The sequence below is a fragment of the Nerophis ophidion genome, linkage group LG04 (genome assembly GCF_033978795.1).
Source record: "Nerophis ophidion isolate RoL-2023_Sa linkage group LG04, RoL_Noph_v1.0, whole genome shotgun sequence".
Classification (NCBI taxonomy): Eukaryota; Metazoa; Chordata; class Actinopteri; order Syngnathiformes; family Syngnathidae; genus Nerophis; species Nerophis ophidion.
This window is the reverse complement of record NC_084614.1, coordinates 84,326,023-84,340,375: the sequence shown is the minus strand read 5'-3', so window position 1 is coordinate 84,340,375 and position 14,353 is coordinate 84,326,023. Positions and strand designations below refer to the sequence as shown.

The following is a 14,353-nucleotide window of genomic DNA, read 5'->3' as shown; positions in this document are numbered from 1 at the left end:
CCATTATGGATTGAACTTTCACAGTATCATGTTAGACCCGCTCCACATCCATTGCTTTCCTCCTCTCCAAGGTTCTCATAGTCATCATTGTCACCGACGTCCCACTGGGTGTGAGTTTTCCTTGCCCTTATGTGGGCCTACCGAGGATGTCGTAGTGGTTTGTGCAGCCCTTTGAGACACTAATGATTTAGGGCTATATAAGTAAACATTGAGATATGTACATATATATGTACGTATACATATATATATGTATACATATATGTATTTATACATATATATGTATGTGTACATATACATACATGTGTATACATATATATATGTATACAAACATATATATGTATACATGCATATATATATACATATACTGTATGTATGTATGGATGGATATATGTATACATACATATATATACATATACATATATACATACATATATGTATATATGTATGTATATATATACATATATATATATATTATATATATATGTATGTATACATATATATATAATATATATGTGTGTGTGTGTATACATATTTTACAAATTAAAACAGTGAAAGGTAAACATATCTAAATACTTGAATTAAAATTAAATGACTCATAAGTTGCCGGAAGAATAATGTTTTATGACATATTTCGTCTGCCAAGAAAGTATTATTAGTAATAATAACGATCACCGTCATATTTTTGGTGAGAGTATACTTAAATACGACAATCGCGCAGTTTGTCCCTCCTGACTTTCCGTCCAAGCGGCGCCACGCCTCACTCCTTTCGCCCCGCCCCTTCCTCCTCCCGAGTCTCCGGCATTGTGGTGTCCACTCCGCGGCTGCTTTCTCCGCGCTCAAACCAGGCCGACAGACGCCGCACAATGGCTCTCCACGTCCCCAAAGCACCGGGCTTCGCCCAAATGTTGAAAGACGGCGCTAAGGTGAGTCGAACCCCGCGACGTTGTGTCGGAATCCCAGCACTTCCTGTTGACTCTTTGTGAAGCAACGTGCTGGCTAGCATTAGCTAGGTTAGCATGAGAATGATTCACATGTTCGAAGCTTCTAGAAGCCAGCATGGCGGCTACTTTCATCCTCAGAGCATCAACACCTGCTTTGGACTGTCTGCCCTTCTATCTTCTTCTATTTTCTGAAATGTTGGTTTAGGTTTGAGGGCGAGTGACTACTGTGACTCAGCATGTGTTTAGGTGCTCGCTGCGCAGCTAATGCCATGTTTCAGTTAGCATGCATGTCTTTAAATACAAATAATTATATAAACCATTTATTTATAAAATGCAAAATTGACAAACAAACTAGAAATCAAACAATGTTTATTTATATAGCACTAAATCACAAGTGTCTCGAAGGGCCGCACAAGCTACAACGACATTGTGGGTTCGGAGCCCAAATAAAGGCAAGGAAAAACTCACAACCCAGTGGGATGACAATGTGAAGGACTCAATCAATCAATGTTTATTTATATAGCCCCAAATCACAAATGTCTCAAAGGACTGCACAAATCATTACGACTACGACATCCTCGGAAGAACCCACAAAAGGGCAAGGAAAACTCACACCCAGTGGGCAGGGAGAATTCACATCCAGTGGGACGCCAGTGACAATGCTGACGATGAGAAACCTTGGAGAGGACCTCAGATGTGGGCAACCCCCCCCCCCCCCCCTCTAGGGGACTGAAAGCAATGGATGTCGAGCGGGTCTAACATGATACTGTGAAAGTTCAATCCATAGTGGCTCCAACACAGCCGCGAGAGTTCAGTTCAAAGCGGATCCAAGACAGCAGCGAGAGTCCCGTCCACAGGAAACCATCTCAAGCGGAGGCGGATCAGCAGCGTAGAGATGTCCCCAACCGATACACAGGCGAGCGGTCCATCCTGGGTCCCGACGAGCGGTCCATCCTGGGTCTCGACTCTGGACAGCCAGTACTTCATCCATGGTCATCGGACCGGACCCCCTCCACAAGGGGGGGGGGGGGGGGACATAGGAGAAAAAAGAAAAGAAGCGGCAGATCAACTGGTCTAAAAAGGTCTATTTAAAGGCTAGAGTATACAGATGAGTTATAAGGTGAGACTTAAATGCTTCTACTGAGGTAGCATCTCGAACTGTTACCGGGAGGGCATTCCAGAGTACTGGAGCCCGAACGGAAAACGCTCTGTAGCCCGCAGACTTTTTTGGGGGTCTAGGAATCACTAATAAGCCGGAGTCTTTTGAAGGCAGATTTCTTGCCGGGACATGTGGTACAATACAATCGGCAAGATAGGCTGGAGCTAGACCGTGTAGTATTTTATACGTAAGTAGTAAAACCTTAAAGTCACATCTTAAGTGCACAGGAAGCCAGTGCAGGTGAGCCAGTATAGGTATATATGTATGTATATATGTATATAAAGGTATATACAGTATAGGTATATATGTATGTATATATGTATATAAAGGTATATACAGTATAGGTATATATGTATGTATATATGTATATAAAGGTATATACAGTATAGGTATATATGTATGTATAAAGGTATATACAGTATAGGTATATATGTATGTATAAAGGTATATACAGTATAGGTATATATGTTTATAAAGGTATATACAGTATAGGTATATATGTATGTATATAAAGGTATATACAGTATAGGTATATATGTATGTATATATGTATATAAAGGTATATACAGTATAGGTATATATGTATGTATAAAGGTATATACAGTAAAGTTATGTATTTATATAAAGGTATATACAGTATAGGTATATATGTAAATAAAGGTATATACAGTATAGGTATATATGTATGTATATAAAGGTATATACAGTATAGGTATATATATATGTATATAAAGGTATATACAGTACAGGCGTAATGTGATCAAACTTTCTTGTTCTTGTCAAAAGTCTAGCAGCCGCATTTTGTACCAACTGTAATCTTTTAATGCTAGACATGGGGAGACCCGAAAATAATACGTTACAGTAATCGAGGCGAGACGTAACAAACGCATGGATAATGATCTCGGCGTCTTTAGTGGACAAAATGGAGCGAATTGAGAAACCTTGGAGAGGACCGCAGATGTGGGTGACACAGCCCCCCTCTCTCTGTCTCTCTCGTCGAGTGGGTCTAGCACGGGTGGGCAATTAATTTTTTCCGTGGTCCACTTCAATCAAACAATGCTTATTTATATGGCCCTAATTCACTAGTGTCTCAAAGGGTTGCACGAACCACAACGACATCCTCGGTAGAGCCCACATAAGGGCAAGGAAAACTCACATCCAGTGGGACGTCGGTGACAGTGATGACTATGAGAAACCTTGGAGAGGACCGCATATGTGGGCAACCCCCCTCCCCCACCTCCCTCCCCAGGGGACCCAAAGCAATGGATGTCGAGCGGGTCTAACGTGATGCTGTGAAAGTTCAATCCATAGTGGATCCAACACAACCGTGAGAGTCCAGTCCAAAGTGGATCCAACACAGTAGCGAGAGTCCTGTCCAAAGTGGAGGTGGACCAGCAGCGCAGAGAAAAAATAAAAACTCAAAATTGCGTTCTAGCGCCCCCTAGGAAATAACACAGAACAAACTGCTTGTAACTTCCGTTAGGAATGTCGTAGCGACATGAAACAAAAACCTCTATGTAGGTCTGACTTAAACTTACATTTCATAAAATGACATCCTTCAGCAGAAATCAACAGGAAGTTGGCAAACACCCCCTTCAAAGCAAAAGTTTTCTAAAAAAAATCATTTTTGCCTCTTTGAGCTGTAATTTGACCCCCTTAAAATGCTTCAAAACTCACCAAACTGGACACACACATCAGGATTGGCAAAAATTGCGATCTAATAAAAATAAAAACAAAACTTAAAATTGCGCTCTAGCGCCCCCTGGGAATAAAACACAGACAAAACAGCTCCTAGGAAGAAAACACAGACAAAACTGCTTGTAACTTCGGTAGGAATGTCGTAGAGACATGAAACAAAAACCTCTATGTAGGTCTCACTTAGACCTATATTTATTTGACACCCTTCACCAAAAATCAACAGGAAGTTGGCAATTACCCCTTCAAAACAAAAGTTTTGTAAAAACTTGTCACCCTTTTTCAAAAATTATCTCATCTGAGCACGTTTGTTGTGTCGGCTTCAAACTCGCACAGGAAAGAGATTGAACCCTTCTGATTAAAAGTTGCGCAAAGAGTTTTTCTAACTGCTCCGGTTTGGGTTTTACTAGCTTTCAAAGAACCGTGACCACACAATGCAGAGAAGGTAGGTCCTGTGCGGGTAAAGATATGTTAATTGGGTGAAAGAAGGAGGCACCAGTTTGACTCCAGGATACAGAGAAGGTAGGTAATGTGCAGGTAAAGATATGTTGTCTGGGTGATAGCAGGAAGCACCAGCATGTATGAGTGAAAGAAAGAAGCACCAGTATGACCCCAGGATGCAGGGAAGGTAGGTAATGTGCAGGTAAAGATATGTTGAATGGGTAAAGGAAGGAAACACCAGCAAAAGTCGGTCCCATCCATTGCTGCTTGCAGCTTTAATTTTTCAACAAGTTTAATTTGAGGTATGTCGTTTAATGAGGAAAGACGTCGATGTCTCTTGTTTTCATCTTAGCAGTCAAACCATTCAGTTTGTGATTTGTGCAATTATCGATCACGTTTATTTCATTTTCATTTAAAACAGTAATAATAACCATTTGTAGGCATAGGCGCCCTGTCATTAATAAAAAATGATGTCTTTTCTTCCAGCACTACTCAGGTCTTGAAGAGGCAGTCTTTCGCAACATCAGAGCCTGTAAGGAACTTTCCCAGACAACACGCACAGCTTACGGGCCCAATGGTAAGTGCATCAATACGTTGTTTGTCGAGACCGGGAAAAGTTTCTAAGATGCTCTCCTCTCTTATTTCCAAGGCATGAATAAAATGGTCATCAACCATTTGGAGAAGCTGTTTGTTACTAATGACGCTGCCACCATCCTCAGAGAGCTGGAAGTAAGCAAGTCTTATTTTTTGTAGTTATTGATAGTATCCAGACTATATGGTGGACTATTTTTCGGAGTATAAGTCGCACCTGTCGAAAAAGCATAATAAAGAAGGGAAAAAACATATATAAGTCGCATTTTTGGGGGAAATTTATTTGATAAAATCCAACACCAAGAATAGACATTGGAAAGGCAATTTAAAATAAATAAAGAATAGTGAACAACAGGCTGAATAAGTGTAGGTTATATGAGGCATAAATAACCAACTGCTATGTTAACCTAACATATTATGGTAAGAGTCATTCAAATAACTATAACATATAGAACATGCTATACTTTTACCAAACTATCTGTCACTCCTAATCCATAAATCCCATGAAATCTTATACGTCTAGTCTCTTACGTGAATGAGTTATATAATCCATCAATCCATCCATTTTCTACCGCTTATTCCCTTTCGGGGTCGCTGGCGCCTATCTCAGCTACAATCGGGCGGAAGGCAGGGTACACCCTGGACAAGTCGCCACCTCATCGCAGGGCCAACACAGATAGACGGACAACATTCACACACTAAGGCCAATTTAGTGTTACCAATCAACCTATCCCCAGGTGCATGTCTTTGGAAGTGGGAGGAAGCCCACGCATTCACGGGGAGAACATGCAAACTCCACACAGAAAGATCCCGAGCCTGGATTTGAACCCAGGACTGCAGGAACTTCGTATTGTGAGGCAGACGCACTAACCCCTCTTCCACCGTGAAGCCGAGTTATATAATATTATTTGATATTTTATAGGGATGCACTGATTAATCGGTAACCGAATATGGCAAAAAAAAGCCACATTCGGCCTTCGGTGGAATGAGTTAAAAACGAGGCCGAATAGTGGCGTGTGACGCAATTTTTTCACGCAGTGACGTTGGGATATGTTGTGTACCTGTATAAGTGTATGAGGTTACAAGCACACACTTATTGAGATTTAGTGGGGCCTCTGTTTACATTATTAGCCTGTTGTGTAGGCTACCTGTATAAGTGTATGAGGTTACAAGCACACACTTATTGAGATTTACTTGAGCCTTCTGTTTACATTATTAACATATCTACTGTGGCTAAGCAGACTTTTGCCAAAAGGACTCTCGCGACTGTTGGATCCATTATGGATTGAACTTTCACAGTATCATGTTAGACCCGCTCCACATCCATTGCTTTCCTCCTCTCCAAGGTTCTCATAGTCATCATTGTCACCGACGTCCCACTGGGTCATTATTGTCACCGATGTCCCACTGGGTGTGAGTTTTCTTTGCCCTTATGTGGGCCTACCGAGGATGTCGTAGTGGTTTGTGCAGCCCTTTGAGACACTAGTGATTTAGGGCTATATAAGTAAACATTGATTGATTGATTGATGATTTGTTGTGGGTTTATCCACTTTAATGCACTTTATTTTTTTTTGGAATGCATGTTTTGTCTGAAGGCCTAATATAAATGAAAAACTTTGTGCTTTTTTTGAAAAGCAAAGGCTACTGGAATATAAAAAAAAAGTCAATATTCAATAAAAAATTACTTTATTTGAAAAACATGTCTAAATATTTTTTCTAGGCTATTTATGCAATATTAAATTTTTGGGGAAAAACTGCATTCATTATTCGGCCTTCGGCCAAGCGTTTAAATTTTATTCGGCTTCGGCCACAAATATTCATTTCGGTGCATCCCTAATATTTTACGGTAATGTGTTGATAATTTCACACATAAGTCGCACTCCCGGCCAAACTATGAAAAAAACTGACTTATCGTCCCAAAAATACGGTACCCGTCAGATAAAACCCAATGCATTCAGTTCTCCAATTCCTTTCTCCTCTTTTGTGTCTTTATTAAAGGTTTCCATATTAGGTTTGTGGTAGTTTTCCATTTCTGTAAATAATCCCTGTGACAGGCTTTAAATTTGAGCTTTTTATGGTCAAGGCAAGTGTTGCCTTAAAGCAGTGGTTCTCAAATGGGGGTACGTGTACCCCTGGGGGTACTTGAAGGTATTCCAAGGGGTACGTGAGATTTTTTCAAAAATACTCTAAAGATAGCAACAATTCAAAAATCCTTTATAAATATATTTATCGAATAATTCTTCAGCAAAATATGAATGTAAGTTCATAAACTGTGAGAAAAAAAAGACAACAATATTCAGTGTTGACAGACAGATTTTTTGTGGACATGTTCCGTAAACATTGCTGTTAAAAATTTCTGTTTTTGTGAAGAAATGTTTAGAATTAAGTTGATGAATCCAGATGGATCTCTAGTACAATCAATATTTATAATTGAATCACATGTTTATTTTTCAACAAGTTTTTAGTTATTTTTATATCTTTTTTTTCCCCCCCAAATAGTTCAAGAAAGACCACTACAAATGAGCAATATTTTGCACTGTAATACAATTTAATAAATCAGAATCTGAGGACATTGTGCTGTATTTAATTTATCTCTTTTTTTCAACCAAAAATGCTTTGCTCTGATTAGGGGTACTTGAAGGTATGCCAAGGGGTACGTGAGATTTTTTCCAAAATACTCTAAAAATAGCAACAATTTGAAAATCCTTTTTAAATATATTTATTGAATAATACTTCAGCAAAATATGAATGTAAGTTCATAAACTGTGAGGAAAAAAAAGACAACCATGCAATATTCAGTGTTGACAGACAGATTTTTTGTGGACATGTTCCGTAAATATTGTTGTTAAAAATTTCTGTTTTTGTGAAGAAATGTTTAGAATTAAGTTGATGAATCCAGATGGATCTCTATTACAATCCCCAAAGAGGGCACTTTAAGTTGATGATTACTTCCATGTGTAGAAATCTGTATTTATAATTGAATCACATGTTTATTTTTCAACAAATTTTTTGTTATTTTTATATCTTTTTTTTCCCCCCAAATAGTTCAAGAAAGACCACTACAAATTAGCACTATTTTGCACTGTTATACAATTTAATGAATCAGAAACTGATGACATAGTGCTGTATTTTACTTCTTTATCTCTTTTGGATGGGAGAAAAAAATTGTAGATTTAAATAAAATAAAAAAAATCGGCCTTAGCCTGGGCCCTGGAGAGGAGGTGCAGACTGAGGCCAAGGGGGAAAAAACAACTCATAGCCATGGTACACATCCCTCTTCCATGTGTGTAAGAGGGAAACATCAAAGAACACAGAGGACATTAAAGCAGCAGATACAAGCAGACACTTCTACATACAGCTATGAATAAAAAGTAAAAGAAACATATCCACTGTGGTGGCCTCTGTGGTGTTCCACGCCATCGTCCGCTGGGGTGGGGGGAGCATGGCCGGAGACAGGAGCAGACCCAACAAAGCAACCAAGACAGCCGACTCCACTTTCAGCCAGTGTCCAGTCCGCATGGATGAGCGAGGATACGTCCAAGGTGACTGAGGTCTCCGACACCTGCTCACCCAGCCAAGACACCACCAAGCCTCTCCGTCCCAGCGCTCAGTGCTAGCTCCGCAGTCCTGTCCCCTCATCCGCATCTCCTCCAGTCCCTCCAAACAGACTCCGGTGTGAAAGAAACCCAGCAGCTGGTCTCCATGGCCAAAAGGCTCCCAGGAGGCAGATCCAGAAGTCCACAAAAAAAGCACCACAGAAGTCACGAAAGTGGCACCCCTTGTCACACCGGTTGTTTAGAAGCGACATCCAGGAAGAAGATTTCATGGGATTTATGGATTAGGAGTGACAGATTGTTTGGTAAACTTACAGCATGTTTGATATGTTATAGTTATTTGAATGACTCTTACCATAATATGTTAGGTTAACATACCAAGCACCTTCTCAGTTGTTATTCAAGCCTCATATAACGTACACTTATTCAGCCTGTTGTTCATTATTCTTTATTTATTTTAAATTGCCTTTCAAATGTCTATTCTTGGGGTTGCCATCCATCCATCCATTTTCTACCTCTTATTCCCTTTCGGGGTCGCGGGGGGCGCTGGCGCCTATCTCAGCTACAATCGGGCGGAAGGCAGGGTACACCCTGGACAAGTCGCCATCTCATCGCAGGGCCAACACAGATAGACAGACAACATTCACACACTAGGGCCAATTTAGTGTTGCCAATCAACCTATCCCCAGGTGCATGTCTTGGGGTTGGATTTTATAAAATTATTTCCCCCAAAAATGCGACTTATACTCCAGTGCCACGTATATATGTTGTTTTCCTTCTTTATTATGCATTTTCGGCCGGTGCGACGTATACTCCGGAGCGACTTATACTCCGAAAAATACGGTACATATGATATCCACTTGCTCATGATTGATTGAGTCATCTCTCTTGTCGCTAGGTGCAGCATCCAGCCGCCAAAATGATCGTCATGGCGTCCTACATGCAAGAGCAAGAGGTGGGAGACGGCACCAACTTTGTGCTGGTGTTTGCCGGCGCCCTGCTGGAGCAGGCTGAGGAGCTCCTCCGAATGGGCCTCTCCGTGTCCGAGGTGGGTAACAACTAGGGATGCACCGAATAATCGGTAACCGAATATATTCGGCCGAATATGGCAAAAAAAAGCCACATTCGCCCTTCGGTGGAATGAGTTAAATGCAAGGCCGAATAGTGGTGTGTGACGCAATTTTTGGACGCGGTGACGCAATCAACCAACGTGCGGTGACGTTGTAACCCGGCGCCTTCGGAAAAATGTCAGCAGTGTGGTGATATTTTAAAGCAGGGGTGGGCATTACGTCGATCTCGGAGGGTGTGTCAGTCGATCTCAAGCCAGGCATTAAAAAATAGACATAAAAATGAGCAATCATCAATCATACCAAGTCTTCACTTTCGTCAGTTGTTTGACATTCTCGGCACCCGAGGATCTTGTGAGATGACGCTGGCTGCTGCGAGTTCATATTTAAGAAAAAAATCACTAACAGGGCGGACGCAGAGAAACACATTTTATTTCTAGAGACTCCGTACCTACTGTCAAAACTCTAAAGACCGACTGCACAGTTCCTGTCTTCACCATAAAAGACCTGTTTCATGCTGCCTGTGCTAACAAAATAAGAGTTTCAGAAAGCTAGCAAGCTACGGAGTTTGATGCCAATGTATTTCTCCCCCGCCCTCAGCGACCGCTTTCTCACTTGCTTGCCCACTCGCACACTCACTGACGTCACTCACCTGCTGCCAGACATTAAAGGGCCACACACATATGCTACTCTCATAACAAAGTGTTTAAAAAGGAGTATGCAAGTTGGACAAATGAGATGCCAAATCCAACCACTTTCATGTGGTATTGGACAGAAAGGAGGACTTTTTTTTGTCCTCCATTTGAAAATGCGGACGTTATCAGCACCACTGTCTAATTCCAATCAATGCAAGTCATCAGAATCAAATACAATACACCAACTTATATTCTTGTCTTCATGAAAGAAAGGAATCTATGTGTGTTAAACATGCTTGTATTATCATTAAACACCATTAACTAGTTAACAAAAATGTCTCTTTCATAAATAAATATAAATTATGAATAGGAATGAGGTAGATATCCTCGACTTTGTCAATTGAAAAGTAGCTCACCTGCAGAAAAAGTGTGAGCGCCTCTGTTTTAAAGTGTCGGAAAGTGACAAAAAAATTGCAGTTTGCAACGAATGTTCAGCCAAACTGTCTCGAGGAGGTGCCTCGTGGCCGACGTCTTTGAGAGGACGAAAAAGTTTGCGACTGACCGTGCCAAAGCAAACGGAATTACAAAGAAGGTAATGGAGTTTATGGCTTTGGATGATCAACCGTTTAGTGTTGTGGAGGACATTGGCTTTCGGAGACTCATGGAGCACATTGAGCCCGGTTATACGATACCGAGCAGACGGTATTTATCTGATGTGTGCTCTTTACATTGTGTGTGTGCTGTTTACATTATTAGCCTGTTGTGTAGGCTACCTGTATAAGTGTATGAGGTTACAAGCACACACTTAATTGAGATTTAGTGGGGCCTCTGTTTACATTATTAGCCTGTTGTGTAGGCTACCTGTGTAAGTGTATGAGGTTACAAGCACACACTTATTGAGATTTACTTGAGCCTTCTGTTTACATTATTAGCATATCTACTGTGGCTAAGCAGACTTTTGCCAAAAGGACAATAATTCATTTGTTGTGGGTTTATCCACAACAAATGAATTTATTGTGGGTTTATTCTTCCGAGGATGTTGTAGTCGTAATGATTTGTGCAGTCCTTTGAGACATTTGTGATTTGGGGCTATATAAATAAACATTGATTGATTGATTGATTGATATCCACTTTAATGCACTTTATTTTTTTCAGGAATGCATGTTTTGTTTGAAGGCTTAATATAAATGAAAAACTTTGTGCTTCTTTTGAAAAGCAAAGACTACTGGAATATTAAAAAAACGTCAATATTCAATACAAATTTACTTTATTTAAAAAACATGTCTAAAAATGTATTGTAGGCTATTTATGCAATATAAAAAAAATTGTGAAAAGCTGCATTCATTATTCAGTATTCGGCCTTCGGCCAAGCGTTTAAATTTTATTCGGCTTCGGCCACAAATTTTCATTTCGGTGCATCCCTAGTAACAACAGACCCGTCCGTCAAATGTGTTCCTGTTGGGAATAAACGAGGGGCTGTGTCGCCGCAGGTGATTGAAGGCTACGATAAGGCCTGCAAGAAGGCCCTGGAGATCCTGCCCGACTGTGTGTGTTCCTCGGCCAAGAACCTCCATGACACGAAGGAAGCCACAGCGTTGATTCGCACGGCCGTCATGAGCAAACAGTACGGAAACGAGGACTTCTTGTCAAGCCTCATCGCCCAGGCGTGTGGTGAGTGAAACTTCTTTAGACCGATATTTGGCATCTTGTATCTGCCTTTTTTTGTACAACCGAACTACATCAGCAGATACAAAATATACACATGATACCCGTATTTAGTATCACCATAAATAATAATTAGTAAAGTAGATGGAATTGACCATAGTTCAAGCACCAACCTGTTCCCCCTCCATAAAAAAAGTTCCCTTTTTTAATTCATTTAGGAATAAATATCAAAATTTGCGCTTTTTTGCAGAGAAATCCTGTTTTTGTCCTTCTTTCTTGGCGTCTTCCCAGTCCCATTTAGTTTGTTTTGGCTACTGCAGCGTCCGAATCCCTTGGCTAGCCTCTGTCCGCGACACTCGGCACGTGGGCTCGTTAAATCTACCATGAATTGATTAACGTGGACCTTGACTTAAACAAGTTGAAAAACTTATTCGGGTGTTACCATTTAGTGGTCAATTGTACGGAATATGTACCGAACTGTGAAATCTACTAATAAAAGTTTCAATCAATCAATCAAAAAAAGGAGCGCCACGAGTTTCATGTTCCGTCGTTCAATCAAATCACACGACAGAGTTGGATGAACATGAAGACGACAGAAGAGATATCTCTGACAACAATGCAAAATTTTGTGTAAATATCCTAGACTAAACTTAGACAAACTTTAATAATCCACAAGGGAAATTGTTCCACACAGTAGCTCCGTTAAGGATGGAAAGGATAATGCACACAAGGGCAGCCCTTTGAGACTTTTGTTATTTAGGACTATTTGAATAAACTTTGATTGATAGATTAAAAAAATAGGGCGAAAACAAAAGGTATAAAGTACACCAAAATGTACTACAGTAGCAACATAAAATATATATATATGTATGTAGATATTATATATCTATCCATCCATTTTCTACCGATTGTCCCTTTGTGGGTCGCGGGGGTTTCCGCAGCCTATCTCAGCTGCATTCAGGCGGTAGGTGGTGTACACCCTGGACAAGTCGCCAGCTCTTTTCAGGGCCAACCCAGATGAACAGACGACATTCACACACTGGGGCCAATTTAGTGTTGCCAATCAACCTATCCCCAGGTGCAGGTTTTTGGAGTTAGCATTAGTTAATATACTAACATGTTCGCAAGTGTGTGTTATTAACTAACAATGGCATTCTTTTTGTATTGTTTCAGTTTCACAAATTCCTCAATAAAGTCACCAACATGTCACCGTGGAATTTTACTGAGTTTGTTTGTTTAGCTGATTGGAGAGCTAGCTTGCGCAGCTAGTGGGTCCATGACGATAACCACTGTTTTGTTTGATCAGCCGTTTTACTGCCATGTTACAGACAGCGTTTGGAAACAATTAAGGCATGTAAATAAACTATTATGAAATATTTCTGTGCAAAATAACTTATTTCACAACATATATATTTACGGCGGCGATGCTAAAATATGGGAGAAAGCCGGAATACACGGAGGGAACCCACGGAGTCACAGAGAAATCATGCAAACTCCACACAGAAAGTTCCCGAGCACGGGATAGAACTTAGGACCCACGTATTGTGAGGCACATGCACTAACCCCTGTTATATATCGTGCTGCCCCTGATATGTTATTATTTAATATATACTATATACAAAAAATCCCAATTATCATTTACTATATTACATAGGGATGCACCGATTAATCGGTAACCGAATATATTCGTCCGAATATGGCAAAAAAAGCCACATTCGGCCTTCGGTGGAATGAGTTAAAAACAAGGCCGAATAGTGGCGTGTGACGCAATTTTTTGACGCGGTGACGCAATCAACCAACGTGCAGTGACGTTGGGATATGTTGTGTACCTGTATAAGTGTATGAGGTTACAAGCACACACTTATTGAGATTTAGTGGGGCCTCTGTTTACATTATTAGCCTGTTGTGTAGGCTACCTGTATAAGTGTATGAGGTTACATGCACACACTTATTGAGATTTAGTGGGGCCTCTGTTTACATTATTAGCCTGTTGTGTAGGCTACCTGTATAAGTGTATGAGGTTACAAGCACACACTTAATTGAAATTTCCTTGAGCCTTCTGTTTACATTATTAGCATATCTACTGTGGCTAAGCAGACTTTTGCCAATAGGACAATAATTCATTTGTTGTGGGTTTATCCACTTTAATGCACTTTATTTTTTTTTTGGAATGCATGTTTTGTTTGAAGGCCTAATATAAATGAAAAACTTTGTGCTTTTTTTGAAAAGCAAAGGCTACTGGAATATTTAAAAAAATGTCAATATTCAATAAAAAAAAACTTTATTTGAAAAACATGTCTAAATATTTATTCTAGGCTATTTATACAATATAAAAAAAATTGTGAAAAACTGCATTCATTATTCGGTAAGCTTTTAAGTTTTATTCGGCTTCGGCCACAAATTTTCATTTCGGTGCATCCCTAATATTACAGTATATGTTACAGCTGCAGCAAAAAAAAAAGGGCAGACTTGCACATAGGAGACTTGTATAAGTAAAGAAGAGCAGGCATCAGCTCACACATTCTCATACTTTTTGTAACATCCAGCAAGAAATTATGTCAGCCAGTTGGAAAAATGTCTGAACTATCATCTACGTGAAGCATCC

The 14,353-nt window shown here is 40.1% G+C and overlaps 1 protein-coding gene across 2 annotated transcripts in view; it reads left to right on the top strand.

Annotated features, from left to right (window-relative positions):
* Positions 1 to 754: 754 nt before the first annotated feature.
* LOC133552092 (T-complex protein 1 subunit theta) overlaps positions 755 to 14,353 on the top strand; it is a 32,546-nt gene continuing 18,947 nt past the window's right edge. For both annotated transcript variants that reach the window (XM_061899415.1, XM_061899414.1), the window contains exons 1-5: positions 755 to 923; positions 4,723 to 4,813; positions 4,886 to 4,965; positions 9,280 to 9,429; positions 11,574 to 11,754. In XM_061899415.1, the coding sequence (XP_061755399.1) occupies positions 864 to 923; positions 4,723 to 4,813; positions 4,886 to 4,965; positions 9,280 to 9,429; positions 11,574 to 11,754 (562 nt within the window). In that variant the 5' untranslated portion in view covers positions 755 to 863. The remainder of the gene's footprint in view (positions 924 to 4,722; positions 4,814 to 4,885; positions 4,966 to 9,279; positions 9,430 to 11,573; positions 11,755 to 14,353) is intronic.